Source organism: Bubalus bubalis, chromosome 17 (genome assembly GCF_019923935.1).
Source record: "Bubalus bubalis isolate 160015118507 breed Murrah chromosome 17, NDDB_SH_1, whole genome shotgun sequence".
Classification (NCBI taxonomy): Eukaryota; Metazoa; Chordata; class Mammalia; order Artiodactyla; family Bovidae; genus Bubalus; species Bubalus bubalis.
In genome coordinates this window covers 66,115,649-66,140,701 of record NC_059173.1, presented here as the reverse complement: position 1 = coordinate 66,140,701, position 25,053 = coordinate 66,115,649, and the positions used below count along the sequence as shown (strand labels likewise).

The 25,053-nt window shown below is 40.9% G+C and overlaps 1 protein-coding gene across 5 annotated transcripts in view; it reads right to left on the bottom strand.

Annotated features, from left to right (window-relative positions):
• The window catches only part of FHIP1A (FHF complex subunit HOOK interacting protein 1A), a 312,881-nt gene that overhangs the window by 88,545 nt on the left and 199,283 nt on the right, over positions 1–25,053 (bottom strand). For all 5 annotated transcript variants that reach the window (XM_044930522.2, XM_044930521.2, XM_044930526.2 and 2 more), the window contains one exon: positions 10,175–10,801. In XM_044930522.2, coding sequence (XP_044786457.2) covers positions 10,175–10,801 — 627 coding nt within the window. The remainder of the gene's footprint in view (positions 1–10,174; positions 10,802–25,053) is intronic.

Below are 25,053 nucleotides of genomic sequence, written 5' to 3'. Positions count from 1 at the left end.
AAGTGGACATCATGGTTTATACACAGCAATGTTTCCAATGGAGGGGGAAAAATGACGAGCACACAGCAGTGAGTCATCAGGAAAGGTTCCCCTTTAACTTTAAACATCTAATAGTACCCAGCTAATTTCAGCAGAAGCAGAGAAGACTGTCGGCAGATGGCTTTAGTCTGAAGCTAGCAGCAAGTCACCTGGTAGGGACCATTTGCGACAACATGCCAAAATAAAAAGCCTCATAAATTTTAGATATGGGATAAATAACTTTCTACCTGCGGCTGTGTACCTAAAGCTTGCTTATTTCAAAGTGCATTTCCAAATGTATGTATAGGCTGTTTTCAATTTCTGCCAACAAGAGACAAGGGCTTAATCATCAATACTTGGTTTTTAAAAATCATAAGAAGCAAGGGTCACAGAGTCCCCAGCCATTTGTGGGCACTAAATTCTTCCCTAGAGTATCCTTATTATCTTTCTTTTCTTGGGAAAACACATCCTAAGACAAAAGGCAGAACCAGCAAGCTCTTCCTATAAACCACAGAACAAAAGTTTCCAAAAGTGGTCCAGTTTCCTTAAAGAGCCATTACTCTTCCCAAAGCCTGATACTAACACACTTTGACAATCATACTAATTAGAAAAAGCTTTTTGTCGATTGTGGTCCTTAGCCAGGTGGTTAATAGAGTATGCTTTTATCTTCAACATAAAGAGGTCTTTTTTTTTTTTAATTATGTTGTCAGATGTAATTATAGAAAACTGGGAACAAATGAGATTATGGGCTCTATCGTAAGGGGCAACTTAACACAACAAAGCTCTGTTTTCCATTCTAGCAAATAAGGTCAGCTGGAGATGCTTTTCCTCCAATTTTAATGAACTGTATACAGTGTTTTAAGACGTGTTTTATAAAAGCAACAACTACGCAGTGAAATCTACCTAGAACTTAGTGGAAATGTAAACACTAAAAATATGCTCCATTCTAGTCCCAACATGCTTAAATTTTTTAAATATGACATATTACAAACATGTAAAAAAAAAAACAGAAAATCATTCCCAAGATTTAACAGATTTTGTTTTGTCATAATTTCTTCAGAGTGCTCTTTATTTTTCAAAAAACAAAACATTACAAGTAGAGCTAAACCCTATTCCAATCTCATTATCATATCTTCCCTTTCCTTTGCACCCAAAAGTAACCACAGTCCTGAGCTTAATATGTATTATTTCTGTGAGTGTTTCTGTACTTCTACTATATTCATATGTATCAAAAAAACAGTACACACTAAGATGTTGTCTTAAAAGGTTACATAAATTTTATGTAAATGTTAACATACTACATGGAACATTTGGCTAGTTACTTTTTTGTGTTTTTAGATTTTATGCTTTTTGTTTCTAGGTTCATTGGTGTTCACACATGTAGGTGCAGTTACATGCTAATAAATGTGAAATGTAATTGTTTTTATTGAAGTACAGTTGACTTGCCTTGCGCAGTGGCTCAGCGGTTCAAGAACCCGCCTGCAGTGCGGGAGCCACGGGAGGCGCAGGTGCGATCTCTGCTCGGGAGGACCCCCTCGAGGAGGCCGTGGCAACTCGCTCCAGGATTCCTGCCTGGAGAATTCCAAGGACAGAGGAGCCTGGCAGGCTACAGTCCACACGGTTGCAAAGAGTCAGACATGACTGAAGTGCCTTAGCACACGTGCACAGCTGACTTATTATTAGTTTCAACATAACTCAACATAGTAATTTGATATTTTTATACATTAGACTCCATTCAAAATTATTATAAAATACTGACTGTATTTCCTATGCTGTGCATAACACCCTTGTAACTTATTTTACACCGAGTAGACTGTGACTTTCACCCTGCTTTGCCCTGGTCCTAGCCCCTCTCCCCTCTGATGAACACTAGCTTGTTCTCCACATCTGTGAGTCTGTTTCTCGTTTGTCACATTTAGGTTCCACACACAAGTGACTACATACAGCAGGTGTCTGTCTCTTATTTATTTCCTAACCCTAATACCACCCAGGTCCCTCCATGCTATTTCAAATGGCAAAATTTCACTCCATTTTTATACAAGGAAAACAAAACACTAATTCAAAAAGATACACCCAATGTTCACTGCAGCACTACTTATAATAGCCAAGCTATGGGAGCAGCCTAAGTGTCCTTCAAGAATTGAACAGGTAAAAAAGTGTGGTAGACAGATGAATATAGATGCAGAGGAATAACGCTCAGTGATTTATTCATTCTGAATGCTGAGGAGTATTCCATCGACATCATATGTACCATTTTATTTATCTTTTTCTTCTTTCTCTTTCTCTCTTCTTCAAATCACTATTCCACAGAATACCTCTGTATATGTACCCTTGTAAATATGTGGCAGGCTTCCCTAGGGGAGATATCTAGAAGTGAAGATGCAGGGCTACACGGCACGCAAACACTCAATTTCATTGAAAGTGAAAGTCGCTCAGTCGTGTCTGACTCTTTGTGACCACGCGGACTATACAGTCCATGGAATTCTCTAGGCCAGAATACTGGAGTGGGTAGCCTTTCCCTTCTCCAGAGGATCTTCCCAACCCAGGAATCCAACCCAGGTCATAGCCTTTCCCTTTTCCAGAGGATCTTCCCAACCCAGGAATCGAATCCAGGTCTCCTGCATTGCAGGAGGATTCTTTACCAGCTGAGCTCTCAGGGCAATACTGCCATTGTGCTTTCTTGAGTTATTGTACCAACGTGGTGTTATTGGATGTCTAATGATTAGCCACTCTGATGCTGTTACCTACTGTCTCACTGTAAGTTCATCTGTATTTATTTGATGCTACACACAGAAGGAAAATGAGCATATTTTCATATGTATCAGGTTTGGGGTCTTCTGGGAACTGTTGGTTCATATCCTTCACACACGTTTCATCATTTTCTTACTAATGTGTAATATTACAAATATTTTTATATATTTTGGGTACCAACCACCTGCAAATACGTGTGTAGCAAATGGGCTTCCCCGGTGGCACTAGTGGTAAAGGACCCACCTGCCAACGCAGGAGACGTAAGAGGTGCAGACTTGACCTGTGGGTGTTGTTTTTGTTCTTTCATCTTTTCTTTATGATTACTGCTTTATAGAAAGTCTTAATATTTTATCACTTATGTACAAGATAGGGGTTAAGCATATGGGTCACTGAGTCAGACTGCCCCAGTTCAAATCCTAACCTGCTCTCTTACTAGCCACGTGGCCTTGTATGAATTTACATCAGGTTTCTTCATCTATTAAAGGAGAATAACAGTGGTTCCAATAATTGTGAGAATTCAGTGAATTAATACATATAAAGCACTAAGAATAGTGGCTGGCATATAGTTAGCTCTCAACAAATATATTACTGTTATCATTATTCGTAGAATTATTTCAGCTATTCCCAGGTAGCACAAGTGGTAAAGAACCCGCCTGCCAATGCAGGAGACATAAGAGACTTGGGTTCAATCCCTGGGTCAGGAAGACCCCCTGGAGGAGGGAATGGACACCCACTCCACTATTCTTGCCTGGAGAAAACCAAGGACAGAGGAGCCTGGTGGGCTACTATTCACTGGGTCGCAAAGAGTCGGACATGACTGAAGCAACTTAGCATGCATGCATATGATATTTAGCATCAATTTGCCATGTTCCTTCGAAAACTCTACTGGGATTTTAAGTCACGTTAACATCTCACCAATTATACCTTACAATTTACAAAGGGGAAGTTTTATCTTTACAACACAGGGATCAAAGGATCACCGCCTTAAACGACCGAGTGACAACCTCTGGTCTCACGAACAGTGGTGCAACCTAACATGTGCTTCTTGTCGTGTACAGCATCACCTATAAAGTATTCTTACGAAATGTACTTAACCTGAATTTAACCAGGCAGTTAGACCCAACTCCCGATTTTCAGGAAACACCAGTGATAGGGACCAAACTACACAAAGAAACAAACCCGGAACGTGGGGTGTTCTAAAGATAATGGCTGAACTCTTACAAAGTCACTGCCACGAGGATAAAAGCAGCAACCTGTTGAGAATTAACAGAGACTAGAGACTGGAGAAGGAAATGGCAACCCACTCCAGTGTTCTTGCCTGGAGAATCCCAGGGATGGGGGAGCCTGGTGGGCTGCCATCTATGGGGTCACACAGAGTCGGACACAACTGAAGTGACTTAGCATAGCATAGAGATACACAACAGTCAGAAATGCACCTTGCACTGGACTCTGGTTTAGGGTGGGGGGGAATCTGTAAAAGTAATTTGGGGCATAAGTGGGAAACTGGTTATTAGATCACATTATAGAACTACTGTACAATTTTCTTAGGTATAATAACAGTATTGTGATTGCATAGGAGCATGTCCTTATTTGTAGGAGATACATATTAAAATAATTGATATCTATAATTTAATTTCAAATGGAACAGCAAAAACAAATAAAGATACAAAACAAATATACAAATATATTTGGTATACAAATAAAGTATACCAAAGTATGACACATATTAACAACTTTGAATTTAAGCAATATATATATGGTGTTCCTTTTAGTATGCTTTCAAATCTCTGTATTTGTTCCATTTCTGTATTTTGCTTTTTTCCACAATAAAAAGTTGTAAAACATAAATTGTGTTAACTTCACAGATTGATTTGCAGAAAAGCATTATCTACACAATATCTACGAACTGCAGGGCTTTCCATCTATTTCTGTCTTATTTTATGCCCTTCAATAAAGTTCCATAATTTTCCTTATAAAAGCCTTTTACATATTTGTTAGATTTCTTCAAGATACTTTAGATTTGTGATGCTTTTGAAAACAGTACCTTTTTGAAATTGCCCTGTAGATACTGACCGAGTGATCTACCCAAATATTGTGATTTGTTTCAATACCTGCACTCCTTCTTGGACAGCAGAACTACCCAAAACAATTCAAGTAAGCCAAACTCCAAACCTCTGCACAGCCCCCTCATGAAAAAGTCCACTGTTTAGTCAGCCTCTGCCTTCACATCACTGCTCAGACCCAGCGCCTCTCTTATACTCTCATTCCTTTCACTCTTGTTTCTAGACCATAATGTGTGTCCCTGCTTCCTCAACAACTCCCGAACATACACGGTCAGATTAAACTACAAGAATCCTGACTATGCTACCTTCTTCAAACTTCTCCAAGATCTCTCCAAACTGAATGAATATGGTAGTTGTGGGAAGCAGATTAACCCCCACAAAGCTGTCTACATCCTAATTCCGGAGTCCATGAACAAATTAGGTTCCGTGGCAAAGGAAAATTAAGGATGCAGATGGAATTAGGGGTGCTAACTAGCTAATCTTTAAGCAGGGATGATCTTAAAAATCTTTAAATTCTGGATGATCCAGGTAAACATAATATAATTACAAGGGTTCTTGTGGAAGTGGAAGAGGGAGGCAGAGGAATAGAGTCAGGGGGAGCCATGACTCCAAAAGGATAGTGAAAGAGATGTAATACTGCTGACCGTGGAAAGGAAGGAGCGAGCCATGAGGGGAGGGATGTGGGTGACCTCTGGAAGCTGGAGAAGGTGAGGAAAAGGACTCACCGTGAGAGTATCCAAAAAGGAGCAAGCCCTGTCAACATCCTAAGCTTAGCCCAGTAAGACCTGTTGGACTTCTAACCTATAGTAAGATGATGCTACTGTAAGATAATCATCAGTGTTATTTAAAGCCATAGCTTTGGGAATTTGTTACAGCAGCAATAGAAAACTAACACAGCTACTAGGAAGCTGCTGTACATAGAAGCTCAATAATACAGCTACAAGAAGCTCAGCTCAGTGCTCTGTGTGACCTAGAAGGGTGGGATGAGGGTGGAGGTGCAAGGCAGGCTCAAGAGGGAGGCGATATATGTACACATGTAGCTGACTCACTTTACTGAACAGCAGAAACTAACACAACATTGTGAATAATTATACTCTAATCAATTGGCTTTTTGTTGTTGTTGTTGTTTTAAAGAAAACTAATACAGACATTCAGATTCCGGGTGAGAAGTTACACTTTTGCCTAAATATATGTTCTTTTAAAAGAATTTATAATCTAACTTATAATTCTCTTGAAGAAAATAAGGAAAGGAGATTTAATACGCTGGCACAGATGAATGGAATCAGTTCTTTACTTCCCATCTGACTCTCAATCTTTGGGGGAAATGGCAACCCACTCCACTATTATTGCCTAGAAAATCTCATGGACAGAGAAGCCTGGCGGGCTACAGTCCATGGGGCCACAAAGAGCTGGACATGACTGAGTGACTGAGCATACACACACGCTTTCTGCAATTTCTGATTCTGTTGGTAAGAAGCCAGAAGCAAAGAGACATATGGTGTCTGAACTCAACTCTATTTCTCAAAATTTTTACTCATTTCTTCCTCCTAAAATAAATATTCACCAGACACTTCGGTGACCTCAGTTTGTTTGGTTTATTAATAAAGACAGGAATTTAGTATTATAAAGAAGATTACTACTCTTGAACCTCAAAGCCAAATGCAGCATGTCAATCACTAGCATGACTATTAGCACCTGGGGCAAGGCGATTCTTTCCTGTATGTGACCATTCCACAAACTACTGGACCTTAAGCATCCCTGGCCCCTGCACACTAAATGCCGTATGACCTCCCTTCCAGGTCCCCTATGTTGCCCGACAACCAACATGCCCCACATACATTTCTAAATACCCTCACTTTGGGTCAAGAACCACTCACATGGTGTTCATTAACAGTGAATCTAATCTACTTAAGGCAATTTACCTGGCCTGTTCCTATAAAGCTCATTAATGGTCTTACACACTATTCTGGCAAAATCAGGCATGTTCAAGGCAATACAGTTTATAAAGAAACACAATGAGATGATCAGTAAAAAGAACACATAATGGAAATAAAGTGGAGATGTTCACTGGGTTCAGTTCAGTCACTCAGTCGTGTCCGACTCTTTGCAACCCCGTGAATCGCAGCATGCCAGGCCTCCCTGTCCATCATCAACTCCCGGAGTTCACTCAGACTCACATCCATCGAGTCAGTGATATCATCCAGCCATCTCATCCTCTGTCGTCCCCTTCTCCTCCTGCCCTCAATCCCTCCCAGCATCAGAGTCTTTTCCAATGAGTCCACTCTTCGCATGAGGTGGCCAAAGTACTTGAGTTTCAGCTTGAGCATCATTCCCTCCAAAGAAATCCCAGGGCTGATCTCCTTCAGAATGGACTGGTTGGATCTCCTTGCAGTCCAAGGGACTCTCAAGAGTCTTCTGCAACACCACAGTTCAAAAGCATCAATTCTTCGGCACTCAGCCTTCTTCACAGTCCAACCCCATACATGACCACTGGAAAAACCATAGCCTTGACTAGAAGGACCTTTGTTGGCAAAGTAATGTCTCTGCTTTTGAATATGCTATAATGGAAATAAACTGGAGATGTTCACTGAGTTAGGAAAATAAAAATAGCCATTGCTCAACATCTTACAAAACAGGAGATCTGTTGTTCAGTCTCTAAGTCATGTCCTACTCTTTGTGACCCCCATCGACTGCAGCACACCAGTGCTATACCTATTCTTCACTACCTCCCAGAGTTCACCCAAACTCATGTCCGTTGAATCGGTGATGCCATCCAACCATCTCATCCTCTGTTGCCCCCTTCTCCTCTTGCCCTCAATCTTTCCCAACATCAGGGTCTTTTCCAATGAGTCGGCTCTTTACATCAGATGGCCAAAGTATTGGAGCTTCAGCTTCAGCATCAGTCCTTCCAATGAACATTCAGCACTGATTTCCTTTAGGGTTGACAGGGTTGACTGGTTGGATCTCCTTGCTATCCTAGGGACTCTCAAGTCTTCTCCAACACCACAGTTCAAAAGCATCAATTCTTTGGCACTCAGCCTTCTTTATGGTCCAACTCTCACATCTGTACGTGACTACTGGAAAAACCATAGCTTTGACAATATGGACCTTTGTCAACAAAGTGACGTCTCTGCTTTTTAATATGCCGTCTAGGTTGATCATAGCTTTTCTTCCGAGGAACAAGTGTCTTTTAATTTCATGGCAGTGGTCATCATCTGCAGGGATTTTGAAGCCCAAGAAGAGAAAATCTGCCACTGTTTCCAATGTCTCCCCATCTATTTGCCAGGAAGTAATGGAACCAGATGCCGTGATCTTAGTTTTTTTTGAATGTTGAGTTTTAAGCCAGCTTTTTCACTCTCCTCTTTCACCTTCATCAAGAGGCTCTTTAGTTCCTTTTCTCTTTCTGCCATTAGGGTACTATCATCTGCATACCTGAGGTTGTTGATATGTCTCCCGGAAATCTTGATTCCAGCCTGCAATTCATCCAGCCTGGTATTTCACATAATGTACCCTGCATATAAGTTAAATAAGCAGTGTGACAATATATAGTCTTGACATACTCCTTTCTCAATTTTGAACCAGTCCATTGTTCCATGTCTGGTTCTAACTGTTGCTTCTTGACCTGCACACAGGTTTTGTAGGAGGCAAGTAAGGTGGTCTGCTATTTCCATGTCTTTAAGAATTTTCCACAGTTTGTTGCGATCGACAAGGTCAAAGGCTTTAGCACAGTCAATAAAGCAGAAGTAGATGTTTTTCTGGAATTCCCTTGCTTTTTCTATGATCCAGTAGATTTTGGCCACTTAATCTCTGGTTCCACTGCCTTTTCTAAATCCAACTTGTACATATGGAAGTTCTCAGTTCGCATTCTGCTGAAGCCTAGCTTGAAGGATTTTGAGCATAACCTTACTAACATGTGAAATGAGTGCAACTGTATGGTAGTTTGAACATTCTTTGGCATTGCCCTTCTTTGGAACTGCAATGAAAACTGAACTTTTCCAAGCCTGTGACCACTGCTGAGTTTTCCAAATTTGCTGGCATACTGAGTGCAGCACTTTCACAGCATCATCTTGTAGGATTTGAAATAACTCAGCTGGAATTTCATCACCTCCACTAGCTCTGTTCATAGTGATGCTTCCAAAGGTCCACTTGACTTCACATTCCAGGATGTCCAGCTCTAGGTAAGTGACCACATCATCGTGGTTATCCAGGTCATTAAGATCTTTCTTATACAGTTCTTCTGTGTATTCTTGCCACCTCTTCTTAATATCTTCTGCTTCTGTTAGGTCCCTACCATTTCTGTCCTTTATTGAGCCCATCTTTGCAAGAAATGTCCCCTTGGTATCTCTAATTTTCTTGAAGAGGTCTCTAGTCTTTCCCATTCTATTGTTTTCCTCTATTTCTTTGCGTTATTTACTTAAGAAGGCTTTTGTATTTCTCCTTGCTATTCTATGGAACTCTACAAACCTATAAATCTGTTTAAATACCCCTTCCCAAGGTGACCCTAATAGCAGAAAGCAATCAGAGTCGTACAGCTTTGTGAGAGCCTCAGACAGTCCCTATTATTTTCCAGGCCTATAACTGGGCCTGACTCCTCAGGCATCCACATAAGGCCTTACTCTCTATTGCTCAGCAACCTACGCTTAAGAAACGATACAGAGTAGAGGACTTCTTGCTACTTCAAACTGTAAATATGTATTTCTCCTTTTAAAATAGAATCAGTGCTTTGGATTTACAATTTTGGTCATTATCTTGCTGGGAAACAAATTAATTTGTGAAGCCTGCTGTGAGGCGTCTGACCATATGCCATGACTCATTGGCTCAAAACCAACCTAAAAAGCTAAGAATATAAGATGAGCAGGTTTTACCAATTGCTCAGGAGATGCTCTTAGAAAAAACAAAACAGCTCCTAACCCAATAGAAATGAACCAAGAAACAGTAACACATATAGTTTCCTCTATTGGCTTATTTCAAGCTGACATTGCTCAGCCATAGAGCATCTCAACTTAAATTCCTCTCCTCCCTCCACAATATATCCTCTAGACATCCTTCCATAGAAGGTGTCAAGAACAGTGTGCTGGAAAAAAAAGGGAAAATATCCATTAAGCCTCTGCGCTTCCAATGCAAGGGTTTGATTCCTGGTTGGAGAACTATGATACCACATGCCACATAGCACAGCCAAAAATGAACAAATAACAATAACAAAAATAAAAAAACAAGAAACACGATTTTCAGCACAAAAGAGATGCAAATAACAATCTAAAGAAGCTTTAAAAAAAAGTATTTATCATCAGCCCAAGAGAGGAGAAGAGCGGGAGGACGGTGGGCCAACAAGAAGGACTTACTGGACAAAAGTAGGTGTTCTCCACGATGTGATGGGCCACCACACTGTTCTCGGCAGAGAGAGACATGATGAAGAGCAAGGCGTCCCGGGCCTGCTGGCCCACGGTCCCCTCCCGGTGAATGAAGGGGATCAGAAGGGAGAAGATGAGGAAGTTCGCAGCCCCTTGGTCCTCACTAGTGTGGAAGAAGAGTTCCAGGATGGATGGATCTTTGGCAAGAATGGAACAGAGCTGATTGAGCAGGACCACCAGCTTCCCCTCCACGGTGGGGGTGGTTGTTCCCGAACAAGAGCTCAGCAACATCATCAGGGGCTTCAGAATGGGCTTGTGGTGCAGCAGAGGCTGGTGGGACTGGGTGATCAGCATCTCATACATCTTGAGCTGCTCCATTTTTGTCTCATCGGTAAACTCCCGCCTCAAGCTCCAAAGGAAGAGTTTCTCCATGATGTTCTCAGAGACCACAAATTCCAGGATTGGCCCCATGGCAGCATCCCTGGCTTGCTCCTCAATCAGCAAAAAGAGCATGTGCTCTACATAGTTCTGGACAGCACTGGCCTCATCTGGAGGGATGGACCCGTATTTTGCCTGGGTGTTCTTCAGGGGGTCATGCTTCTCTAAGATTTTCACAACCTGTAACCAAATCAAGTATGTGTCATCCATCTGATGTTTATCATAGCTTACAAAAACATACCACTGCTGATTGCACCAAATCTTCATGGAAAATGCAAGAGCCACAACCCCTAACAAAATATATGTGAGCAACTGCTATATTCAAAAGGGATAACCAACAAGGACCTACTGTATAGCACGTGGAACTCTGCTCAGTGTCATGTGGCAGCCTGGAGGGGAGGGAGGTGTAGGGGAGAATGGATATATGTATGTGTGCAGTTGAGTCCCTTCACTGTTCACCTGAAACAACAACATTGTTAATCGGCTGCATCCCAGTACAAAATAAAAAGCTTAAAGTTTGGGAAAAAAAGATATGTGAGCCTTCTGCATCTCCCTCTCATGAGAATAAAATGAAGGGGTTAAAAACTACAGAAGGAAGATGTTTGAAGTTGTTGTTTATCATAGCTACACATGTTGGCAACCTAAATGTCAAAGAAAGTAACATGGTTGTGTAAATTAAGCTACATACATTCCTGGGCCTATTATTATGAAGACTATTGAACAAAAATTTAAAAAAAAAACTGTTAAATGATATGTTAAATGAAAAAATAAGTTAATTGTATACAATTAGACTCATCATGATCAACTACGTCAAAAACATGAAAGTGAAAAAAGACTAAAAATAAGACACAAAAATAGTAATACCTGTTGTGTTCAAAGTAATGACAAGTTCTGAATTTTTTTTAAGCTGTCAGAACATAATAGGGCTTTTAAATTTTAAAATACATTAAATAAGCAGGACTACCATTGTTCTCCTACAAATAGCATTGATTTGAAGCTTTCAGCCGCAGAATGCAGCTCCTCACACGCCCCGACAGAACAACAGCCCTCCCTGCCCTCCTTGATTGGCACCATCTTCAGCAAAGCATGCATCAGTAGGAAGGAGGAGAGGAAACTGATGACCATGAGACACATATCTAGAAGAATCCCCTAACATATGGCATATGCTGAAATTTTAAGCATGAAGAGTTGAATTGTGTATTTATTTAATCCAGAAAAAAATTTTTGAGATAACCAATTACAAAATAAATCCCTAAAGCACAGGGCTTCTGTTTGGGGTAATGAAAAAGTTTTGAAAATAATAGTGATGGGTGCACAACATTGTGAATGTAGTTAATGCCACTGACTAAAAATGATAAAGATGGTAGAGTTTGTTTTATATATTTATATGTACCACCAAAAGAGGAAAAAAAGCATTGAAAATTAAAAAGTAAACAATCTCATGTGACAGTCTAGGTGTATCTCTCCCTAACTGCTGGCCTTTTAACGCTTACCACCTCTCTCCACTCATCAATACTTAACTTCTACTTTGGTACCTGAAAATTAAAACAATTTTATGTCTCAGCTTCCATTAAACTTTATGACTTGGAATTTCTAAGATAAATATCCATTCAATTCACTTCCTTTAAAATGTATACACGTTAATTCTCAAGCATTTTATCAATGGCTCTAAGTTGTTCCTTTCAGCCTTTCTGAACCACACGCTCTGTGGAATATGTTTCACTTTGGTCTTACCCTCCCGGCCCAGTTCTAGGACATGCTGTTACGTGTTCTGGTATTTAGGTTATAGAATTTCTGCAAGTCACTGCAGAAACTGGCAAAAGCACAAGGCTATGTCAGCAGGTGTGAGCAATGAGGGAAATTTATTTCTCAGGGAAAAGTCTAAGATTTTCCCCTTTCTGAAGCAGAGTAAAAGAACATTTATAGACTAGGCTAGTTATCCTTGTGGATGAATAAATTTCTACAGAATCTGTAATCTCCATTGGCTTCCATTATAAAATTAAAAATACTGCCAGAGTGACGCCAAAAACATCGCCCCCAACACCCCTGAGTTGACAGTGTCAATGAGGAAGGCTGTGGTTAGCAGTTACCTGGGACATGCTCAGGGACTCGTGACCTAGGCCTTCCCAATGGCCACCCCCTCTTCTTGGCTGCATGGACTGCAGAGTGTCCCCCTCCCCCAGCCTCCACGAAGCCCTGCAGGCCTCCTCACAAGCCTGAGGACTTCACTGTGAGAGACACTGGGGTCTGTGGTCCCCCTTTGGTTCTGGCCTTGACAGTCTCACAGTGTGGGATCGCAGTACCATACTCATCCAAAAGGGGGCACCACCTCGATACAGCATGCTCTCCAGCCCCAAAGCCCCCTTCAGGGCTCCACACTCTAAAGAGCAAATTAGCTCTATACTTATATTAATTCGATAATTTCAAAGTTCACATATTGAGTTTACTTATGAGAGCTATCTATACAGCAAGGCCTCGGGGTAGAAATGTAATTATGCTCCTCATGTGTGCTTAGACTGTGTAAGCTATCTGAAACTGGCAGTGTGCATCATACACTGCGAGTGGCGCTGCAAATGAGCTCCATCTCCCTAGCAAACACTCTGGCAACACGTAGCAGAAGCTATAAAGGTGTTCCTGCCCTTTGGCTTGTTAATCTCACTTTGGGGAAAATGCCTCAAGGAAACAACACAAAGATAATTTGTTTTAAAATGTTTACCCAGGCTATATTTTCAATAATGAAAAATAAAAATATTCTTGACCCAAATGGTCAAGAATAAGAGAGTTATAATCACAATGTTACATCACCATATACTAATGCTATTAAAAATAAATACGAAGTGAATCATATCATTACATCCAATATATAAGGAAAAATAATTCGTTAAAAACTAAATATATTGACAAATAGACCCACAGTTAGAAATGAGTTTGAAGATAAAATGAGATTGTAAGGTTAATTAGTTCTTCTTTCCTATAAATTGATCTAATTTCATAATATAAGTAAAAATAAAAACAAAGCAATTTTGTTCTTATGTCTAAAAAAAGGACCAAACGCTGAGTTAAAACAGTAATTAACAGAAACTCCTACCCAGTATAAATTTTCATATAGGCATATGTGTTTATTCTATATGCATGCCTTTAAATATTTATAAAATATCTAAATGTATATATGTAAATATAAAGCAAAACGATTTACACGATCAAAAGCCACACTTTTCTCATGGGTTAATCTTCATTTATATTATTTATTCCAAGACACTCCTCTGCAAACAGACCTACTTTTGGTGGGGAGGGGGCCACGAAAAACCCACAAAAGAGAACTGAGATTTTTATACAGAATGTAAACTACACAGCAGCTTCTACATTGAAAGCTCTCTCTGTATCCCCTTTATAGAAGCTCTTCTACACCACCTTCTGGGTTCATGGGCAGAGGAACATGAGAACAGAGCTGTGATACCCCACCAAGAAGGAAGAGGTTTGCTGGTCCTCTGGACAGGGCCCTTGACTCATTCCCCAGTCTGGCCTGGCAGCTTTACTGCCCGAAAGACTGGTGTGTTACAACCAGGGCCGTGAGTCACGGAAACACAAGGTCAGCAAAGTGCTGGTTCTGCCTGTGTTGCCACTCCTTAGCCTCCCTCTTGGAGGTGTCAGGACGCTCCAGGCCACCTCCCTTTCCCTTTCAGGTAGACACACCCTTGACCTGCTTTTACAAGTGGGCTCTGCGGGCCACGCCCCGCGCCTGGTTCCCACCCTGACAGGGAATGCCCAGGAAGCTTCCCAGCCAGAGCACAACTGGCACAGAAACAGCCAGGAGCTTCTGTTCCGATGGCCAACGTCAGCCGGCCAGGTGGGCGCTGAGCCCTTACGGGTTCTGTCGGCTGATTCCCGATGTGACCTTGACTTTTTAATCTTTCCCTCATGTGCCCTCTTCTTACATCACTCCCACCAAACTCCAACATTCCCGGGCCCCTGATTTCTGCCTGCTGCCCAGTTTCACTCACCTACTGAGGATCCCTGCTGCTCACAGTGGCCTGACCCACTCCCCTGACTACCCTCTTACACTCTTAACCTTGCCTCCAACTCCCCAGCCCTGGCTCTTTCTCAGCCATATGTGCTTAGTCTCAAGGATTCAGTTTACGGGAAGAAAACACAATTATGGGGGAGGAGAGATCCAAGTCGGAAAATATAATTTACAAATATTTCCTTTACTAAACAAGTTCCTTTTGTTAGGCAGCTTCCCTTGTGACTCAGCTAGTTAAGAATCCGCCTGCAATGTGGGAGACCTAGGTTCGATCCCTGGATTGGGAAGATCCCCTGGAGAAGGGAATAGCTACCCACTCCAGTATTCTGGCCTGGAGAATTCCATGGACTGTATAGTCCATGGGATTGCAAAGAGTTGGACACGACTGAGCAACTTTCACTTCACTTTCACTTTTGTTAGGCCAAATACCACTGAACAAACCTAATCAACCCCTGATAAAGCCCATGCTCACTATATAAGCCAGCTAACATCAAAGGCTTCCCTGGTGGCTCAGACAGTAAGGCGTCTGCCTACAATGCTGGAGACCCAGGTTCGATCCCTGGGTTGGGAAGATCCTCTGGAGACGGAAATGGCAACCCACTCCAGTACTCTTGCCTGGAAAATCCCATGGACAGAGGAGCCTGGTAGGCTACAGTCTATGGGGGCGCAAAGAGTCGGACACGACTGAGCGACTTCCCTTTCTTTCTTTTCTTAAGATGAAATACAGCACTATAAATGATTTTCCAATTACAGCCAGGCATGTGTTGATCTACCAACTGTAACATATACAAGCTTTTGTATATACACTATATATACACACATGCATACATATAAATATGGAGTCATTTATATATTTGTATAAATTTTACATTTATGTGCAAATTCACATATATTAAATTTACATACCTGTAAATTTACACATATAAATTTAATACATATAAGTTATATATATGTCTAATGTAAATATAATAAAAATATATATGTAAATTTATATACATAAGGATATAAATATAAAAGGATCAAAAGCCCAAATCATGTATCAAGATTCTAAAAAGAAACAAATACAAAAAAAATCAACAATGTGAGCAATGGTATACAGATTATCATCTGACCAACACAGCTAAATTTTTAACCTAACTTCAAAGTTATTTGACCTGTAACTATGAGGATTATTAGAGCTCAATAAGATGAACAAATAGCATATTCTTCCATTAAGGAATATCAGCTACTCCTATCCTTAGCTTTAATGATGGGTCCTATGACTCAGCGAAAATGGGTCTGAATTTCAAACATGCACAAATTCTAAATAGGAAGCTCAAATGCTTTCAGAATGAAAGATATACATAAATCACACAATCTCACCACACGACAACAAACTCTTCATGATAAAAATGAACATTTCTCTGACAGAAGATTAGCTTTGACTCCACCTTACTATCATTCTATGTCTTATATACACTCAGGTAACAATAGATGACTATTTATGCTACTTTGTTTAGAGCCTCGTTATTTCAAGAAACTCACATGAATACAATCCATACTTCCAAACCCTTTTAATACTAATTTAAAGTGGCATTGTGGAAAAAAAAACCAAGTTACTAAGCAACATTTTCCATCACAAAGGAGGAGGCCAGGATTTAGTAATCTTAAAGCCAAATTCCATTTAATGTACCAAATTAACTACAACAGAAGCAAATTTCCATTCAGTCCTTATTTATTGCTAAGCAGCTGTGTCCTGCAATTTAGGGTATTTCGTACACACCTATTCCCATGGGAGACCTTTACACAATCATTTCTTCTTATATTAAGGTAACAGCCTAATAATATATGTGTACTTGCAGAACTTGGTTAATGTCGGCTTCAATTCCGAACTATAGAGATGTGTCTAAATCTAGAATTAAACAGGATAAAGCAGAAACTATATCTACATGCCATACCTCCTTGGGACCAGAGTAGTATAGTAATCACTATAATACAGAAACACAGTAGGAGCATCAGCCAATAAGATAATATGTAAACTAACCCTTAAGTATATAATTTTTTTTTCTAAAGTTTCAGTATTAGAGGAGAGACTTAAGAGTAATGATCTGTGTAATAATACTCCAGAGACCCCTGTAATTCCAAGCACAGCAAAAACAGACTATCACCAAGCATACAGTAGGCGAGCTTCTGAGATTTCAACATACTCAACAACACTGGAGTCTAACAGAGGCTCAATTCAATGCCTTGGCCCTCTGAGGAAGTGCAGCTTTTGTTCTGCTTTACTTTCTACTGTCAAATCTAGAGCTACCTGAAAAGCTGAGGAGAGAGACATATAATTTTTAAATATTAACCAACATCACTTTACTGAGAAAGGTATTGAGAAGACTGATCACAGAGTTCTCTAACATTTTCAGGTCTTTCATCTCTTAAAGACTTCAAGTAATTTCCCTCTGTTGTTTAGTCTGTGATGAGGCACAGACCAGAAGAGTGAGAATGAACAGAGCAAGAGAATGAATTTCACAGGGAACAGACTGAAATTCCCTGGCGGTGAAATCAGGGAATGCTGATCTCAAAGCCATCTTCACTGTGATCTCTGTGCTTCTTCAATGGAGTCAGGCCACTTGGGGCTCTGCACAGGTCACCCTATTTAGAACATATTATCTATTCTTCATTATTATAGGAAGACACTTCACTTACTCAAGCCATATTCAGTTTTTTTCTCAGCCCCAGCCCCTCCAAGAAGAAAATGGCTACTAAATCCACCAGCGTTTCTTTATCATCACCACTACACGATCTGAGCTCTGATATGTTCTTGGCTTAAAAAATTATATAACAGCTTATCTTCTGGAGGCTGAGAGTAGTAAGGAGAAGCTCTGTACTATTAAGAAGCACAAAGAAATGTGCATTTCTCATTTCTAATTGAGTTTGTTTAACCTCTGGTCTCCTGGTTTTAAGAGCAGACATCATTTAGTATATAACTAATAATGATTCAACATGCGAAAGGAAAAGAGAAAGAATAGAGCAAAGGCCATAAAGCTTTACAAACAAAAATGTGCCATTAGGAATAACTGAGAGGGGAGGGCGTTAGTTCATATGGCAATACAGTTGGACAGTTCATTATCTGATGGACCAATGCTTCTTATGTCCTGCTCTCTCTTCCATTCAGAAGAAGCAAAGACAAGAGATAAAAACAATAATCTGCTAGACTATAACCTGTTCTTCTAGACGACTATAAAAACTAAACATATTCTGACTCTTTCTCTCTCAAGTCTTAAGATCTTACCAGTAGAAAAATATAGGAAATGTTTTAATACTGGTATCCGTTTTCCAAGTCTCTTAACTCTTCTAAAGTTATATTTCATATTTCCTGTCTTTCAGTTCAATAATTTATTAAACATCTACATATGCCTACAATATTCTTGGCACTGGAGATTTTGTGAACTACAAATAAATGGTTTCTGATCATGAGGAGCTTGTAATGAGACTGGGAAGAAGATGTTATACATGTACTTTTCATAAAAGGTGGTGGGTTTAACTGTGAAAGAACACTCAAGATGCTGTCAGAGCACAGAGTGGGAACACAAAAGAAGGGAGAGAAGGTTTCCTGGAGGAAATGATGTTCTAAATGGGGCTTGTGGAAGGCACTAACCAGAGGAAGGTATATTCCAGGCGGAAAGAAGAGGAAGTGCCTGGGGCAGAGAGGCATGGAAAGGTGTGATGCCAGGAGAAGGGATGGCTAGGAACTCCAAGTGATTTTGCATTTTTGGACATTAAATGAGAGATGAGGAGTGAAAGAGGCCATGACATAAAGAACCCTATCTCCCAGCCCGGCATGTAGGTGGCCAGAAGCCACTGAAGTGTCCAATTACAGGAATGCCCTGGACAGACCTGGGTCCTAGATTCATTGCCCTGGCTACCATGGCAGAAAACGACATCTCAGAACATGATAGGATGTCCAGGCCAGAGGCGACTTCCTGCAGCCTGGATTCTCCAGTGTCCACTACTCTGGGATGTCCACTGTAGAACTATCCTGAGGGTTCCCTGAGGTCACTGGAGCCTGGAACCCGTTAGGAAACTCAAGTGCAGCAGTGGCACTCAAGGCCCCTCCTTTGGAGGCCCCTGTGATCACGGACAGCCTTGGGTGATGGGCGGTTGTGTAACTAGCAGCCCCTGACGGATTAGAAAGTGCTGGTGAGTAAGTGGATACCCCTGAAGTAGAAGATCCTGGTAAACAGGAGAACAGAATCTGTCACATATATGTTAGTTATGCTGAATTTGTACTCAAGTATCCTAACAAACAGAACTTTGGACACCACTGACTTTTGTTGCCCTCATCTTCCCTAATCGAACATCTGCAAAAGCATGGGACTTGCTGGCTAATGGAACACTCCAGTAAACAGAATGCAGTCACACCATTCTATCTATATCACATTTCCTCCCGGCCTTACAGGTTTCCTTGGGTTGCCTCAGGGGAACCTGGGGGCTACATCACACTAGTCACAGAAGTTTATGTCAGATTGTAGCTCATTTCCCAGTCCTCTGCAACTGCTCTTCATTTAATTAGTCTCCAGCCTGAACAACTCACAGCAAAGTGTTAGCATGAAACTCCAAAAACAATAAATAGACAGCATTTATTTTTATCAACTGAAGGTCTCATTCCTTATCTCAGACTTAGCACCACAGCTCTGCCTTGCCCTGATTTCCTCACCATTTTTTTTAAACCATTGAAAAAAGCCAAAGCTGATCATTTGCTCCTAATACCCCTCCCTTCAGAAAGGAAAAAAAATATATATCCTTATCCTTTCTGTCATCAAAACCTTCTTTTCCCACAGTCAAGCTAACAAAATCTCACTTCCTGGATTCCACAGGCCATTGCCATCCATAATAGTCCCTTCCCTTACTTCCTATGATCAATATTTTTCATTTTATAATAATGTATCTCATGTTGTCATCCAAACTAGCTTAACTGTTCTTTAAAAGCCTAGACTGGTGGTCGACAATACAGTGGGGGAGTAGGTCGACAAGATGGTAGAGTACATCTCTCCCTATGGATGCATTGGGAATATATCTTCAGATGCAGAATTTCTCACTGAGCAGAAGTCCCTGACCACCCTAAAGGAATATACCGATCCATGCAAACTCGGTAGGACAAACGAAGGAAGGAGGAGGATGAGAGAGAGCAGGACCAATCTGCAGCCAGGGATGGGGGAGCTGAAGCAGGGGGGAGATCCCTGAATCCAGGACATTCCATTGGAACAGAAGGGAAGCATTTGAAGCTATCAGAGAGTAAGGCAGCCAATCTGTGATAGTATCAGTGGAGTGAGAACCACACAGCTGATCCACGCCGCGGCCCTACATACCCCGGACAGGAATGGGAATCCACCGGAAGGAGCAGCGGGTGTGAGCTGGAGAGTGGGGATTGGAGGGCAATCCGGGGGCGAGGGCTGCTGTTGACTGCGGGGAGACAGCCGGAAGGGATGGGAGAAAAGAAATCCATGGCGGGGAGTGCCTTTGGAGGAACGCCGGGCAGCCATGAAGATAAAGCGCTACTGCTGAGTCACACGCAGGGGGAGGAGCCATCACTGACGCCTCTCTTTCCACACACGCCTGACAGTGGTCAGCACGCAGCTGACCAATGGAGAAAGACTCCAGAGAGCGTAGTCCTTTGAGCGCCTGCTGGGCTCAGCAACACAGAAGGACCCCAGCCAGGGCTGCCCTTTGAGTGCCTGCTGGGCTGAGCCACATAGAAGGACCAGCCAGGGAGGTCCTTTGAGCAGCAGCTGCCAGGAACTAGAATAGAACCATATCTCCTCCATCAGTGGCCAACGGCTTCCCTGCACACCTGACACAGCCAGGGTCCCCGCGATCCAGGCCGCCACACCACCTCTATGCCTGATCCTCACTGGGCAGACCGAAGTCCTCTAGGGCAGCCTCAGGAGCAGACTCCTGTGGATGACCCACATGGTGAGGAAGGGATAAAACCACGATTGAGCTCCAAGGGTGGACTGCCTAAGGAAGAGGATCAAAATCTTTCCACTAGCTGTACAAGTTACAGATTAAATCCACATGATCAACTAGGTAGACTCTGTGTCTATGGAATATATAAAAGAACAATGACTGTTCCCACTAAAGAAAACGCTCTAGCTCTGGTAGCTGTGGACAGTGGAGGCAAGCACATGCAGGAGTAGGGCCAGAGTAGGGTCAGATTGGAGTCAGAGCTGACCCCACAGAAGGTCCAGAGATTAGCCCTCTCCAGTACTGGAAGGCTTCCTAGGGAGGCAGAGATGGACTGTGACTCACAGCAGAGGACGGATCACTGGCAGCTGAGATCTGAGAAAAAATTCTTATTTTGATTCATTCTGCAGTTGATTCTAGATGTTCTTCACTTTCTTTTTCTCTGTATTTGTTCTTTTTATTATTATTATCTCTATTTAGGCTGTTGGAAACTTTTTAATAACACTTTTTAAATTTCTTTTGTATATTTCTACTTTGGCTTTCTATGGATTTGTGTGGGGTTTTCGGGGGGTTCTTTTCTTATTGTTGCTTGTTGTTCAATTGCTAAGTTGTGTCCAACTCTTCGTGACCCCATGGACTATAGCCCGCCAGGCTTCTCTGTCCGTGGGATTTCCCAGGCAAGAATACTGGAGTGGGTTGCCATTTCCTTCTTCAGGGGATCTTCCTGACCCAGAGATTGAACCTCCATGTCCTGCTTGGCAGAGGGATTCTCTACCCCTGAGCCACCCGGGAAGCCCTTTCTGATTGTGAGTGAAGTCACTCAGTCATGTCCGACTCTTTGTGACCCCATGGACTATAGCCTACCAGGCTCCTCAGTCCATGGAATTTTCCAGGCAAGAGTACTGGAGTGGGTTGCCATTTCCTTCTCCAGGGGATCGTCCCAACCCAGGGATTAAACCCGAGTCTCCCGCATCGCAGACAGACGCTTTACCATCTGAGCCACCAGGGAAGCACACTTAATTTATGTAGACCTTCTTTTACATATTTCTATTTAACTTTGCTTTCCTATTTTTTTTCTTTTTTTCCACCATGTTTGTCTGTTTGCTATCTTTGCTTTATTCCTCAGTTGGCACTCTGCTTTGGTCTCGTTTTCTGTTTTCTGTTTTAGTTAGTTTTGTTTTGTGTTGTTAATTTTATTTTCAATTGGTTGATGTCATTTTTGGTTTCCTTGACTCACCTGATCACCCTCTTGTACTTTGTTTTCTTTAGACTGTTTTGCTTTCCTTTGTGTGTGTGTCTGTACATGTTCATTTGTTTTTGTTTCTATTTGTTTGAATTTGCTTTTACCATTTGTTTCAGCATCATTTTTCTGTTTCTTGGAGAAGGGTTTTTGGTGTTTAGTTGGTTTGGGGGGTTTCTTTTTCATTTGTTTTTTTGTTTTTTTTGGTCTTCTCAGAGTTTTTTTGGTTTGTTTGTTTGTTTGCTTGTTTGTTTTAATACCCTTTATTGCCAAATCAGTTTGTGGGATCTTGGTTCCAGAAGTCGGGTCTGAGTCTCTGGAAGGGGTGTCTGAGTCCAGGACACTAGACCACCTGAGAACTCCTGACCCCAGGGAGTATTAATCCGTGAGCACTCCTGCGAAGGCCCCCACCTGAACCCAAGACCCAGCACCACCCAACTGCCTGCAGCACCCAGCACTGGACGCCTCACCCGAACAACAAGCAAGACAAGAACATAAACATAAGCAGAGAGGCTGCCCACAGACACCCCAAAACACACCACCTCAAACAACCCTGTCCATCTGAGGGAAAAACTCACCCCCTCCCACCAGAACACGAGCACAAGTCCCTTCCAACATGAAGCCTACACAAGCCACGGACCAACCTTATCCACCAGGGGCAGAGACCAAAAGCAAGAGGAACTATGACCCCATAGCCTGGGGAAAGGAAACCCAAAACAGACAAAATGAAAAGACAGAGAAATACTATGCAGATGAAGAACAAAAACTCACAAGGCAAAATATACAAAGAGAAAATAGGCAAACTACCTGAAAAAGAATTCAGAGTAATGATAGTAAAGATACAAAATCTCAATAACACAAGGGAGAAAATATAAGAATCATATGATACATTAAAAAGGACCTAAAAGAAACAGAGAATAAGCAAACAGTGACAAACAACACAATTACTGAATTTACAAATATTCTAGAAGAAATCAATAGCAGAATAATTGAGGCTGAAGAATGGATAGGTGAGCTGGAAGAGAGAATAGTGGAAATAACTACAGAAGAGCAGAATAAAGAAAAAAGAATGACAAAAACTTGAGGATAATTGCAGAGATCTCTGGGGTAATATTAACTGCGGCAACATTTGAATTATAGGAGTTCCAGAAGAAAAAGAGAAAAGTAGAGGGTCTGAGAAAATTTTTAAAGAAATTATAGTCAAAAACTTCCTATCATGGAAAAGGAAATAATCAAGCCCAAGAAGCACAGAGAATCCCATACAGAATAAACCCAAGGAAAAACATGCTAAGACACATATAAATCAAACTAACAAAATTAAACACAATGAAAAAATATTAAAAGCAGCAAGAGAAAAGCAACAAGTAACATACGAGGGAAACCCCATAAAATTAACAGTTGATGTTTCAGAAGCAAGTCTGCAGCCCAGTAGGGAGTGACAGGATATATCTGAAGCAATGAAAGGGAAAAAACTCAACCAAGATTACTCTGTCCAGCAAGGATCTTATTCAAAATTGATGAAGAAATCAAACACTCTACAGAAAAGCTAAGTTAAGAGAACTCAGCACCACTAAACCAGCTTTACAACAAATGCCAAAGGGACTTCACTAGGCAGGAAACCCAAGAGAAGGAAGGCTTCCAAACACAAACCCCAAACATTAAGAAAATGTCAACAGGAACATATATATCAATAATTACTTTAAATTTAAATAGATTAAATGCTCTGACCAAAAGACACAGAATGGTTGAATAGATACAAAAACAAGACTCATATATATGCTGTCTACAAGAGACCCACTTCAGACAGAGAGACGCACACAGACTATGAGTGAGGGGATGGAAAAAGATATTCCAAGCAACTGGAGATCAAAAGAAAGCCAGGGTATCAATCCTCATATCAGACAAAACAGACTTTAAAATAAAAAATATTACAAGAGACAATAAAGGACACTACCTAACAATCAAAGAATCAATCCAAGAAGACGTAACAACTGCAAATATTTATGCATCCAACAGAGAAGCACCTCGATACATAAGACAAACACTAGCAGACATAAAAGAGGGAATCAAAAATAGTAGGGGATTTTACACAACAATAGTAGGGGATTTTAATACCCCGTTTACACTAATGGACAGAAAATTAATAAGGAAACACAAGTCTTAAATGACATATTAGGATAGATGGACCTAACAAAGCTTTAGCACATTCCACCAAATACAGAAGAATATACTTTTTTCTCAAAGGCATATAGATCATTCTCCAGGATAGATCACAACTTGGGTCACAAATCAAGACTTGGTAAATTTAAGAAAATTGAAATCACATCAACATAACACTATGAGATTAGATATCAATTACAGGGAAAAATCTGTAAAAAACACAAACATATGGAGGCTAAACAATATGCTTCTGAATAACCAAGAGGTCACTGAAAAAATCAAAGAGAAAATAAAAAAATACCTGGAAACAAATGACAATGAAAACACAATGACCCAAAACCTATAGAATGCAGCAAAAGCAGTTCTAAGAGGGAAGTCTATAGCAATACAGTCCTACCTCAAGAAACAAGAAAAACATCAAATATACAATCTAACATTATACCTAAAGCAACTAGAAAAAGAACAACCAAAAAACCCCAAAGTTAGGAAAGAAGGAAAAGAAAGGAAGAAGGAAAGAAATTATAAATGTCAGAGCAGAAATAAATGAAAAAGAAATGAAAGAAACAATATCAAAAATCAATAAAATTACAAACTGGTTCTTTGAGAAGAAAAAAAAATTGACAAATCATTAGCCAAACTCATCAAGTAAAAAAATAAGGGGACTCAAATCAACAAAATTATAAATGAAAAAAGAAAGGTTACAACAGACAATGCAGAAATACCAAGGATCATAAGAGACTACTGTAAGCAACTATATGCCCATAAAATGAACAACCTGGAAGAAAGGGACAAATTCTTAGAAAAGTACAATCTTTCAAGGTTGAAAAAGGAAAATAGAAACTATGAACAAACCAGTCACAAGCACTGAATTCAAAACTGTGATCAAAAATCTCCCCCCACCAAAAAAAAAAAAAAAAAAAAAAAAATCCCAGGGTCAAATGGCTTCACAGGTGAATTCTATCAAAATGTTTAGCAAAGAGCTAACACCTGTCCTTCCCAAACTCTTCCAAAAAATTGTAGAGGGAGAAACACTTCCAAATTCATTCCATGAGGTCACTGGCACCCTGATACCAA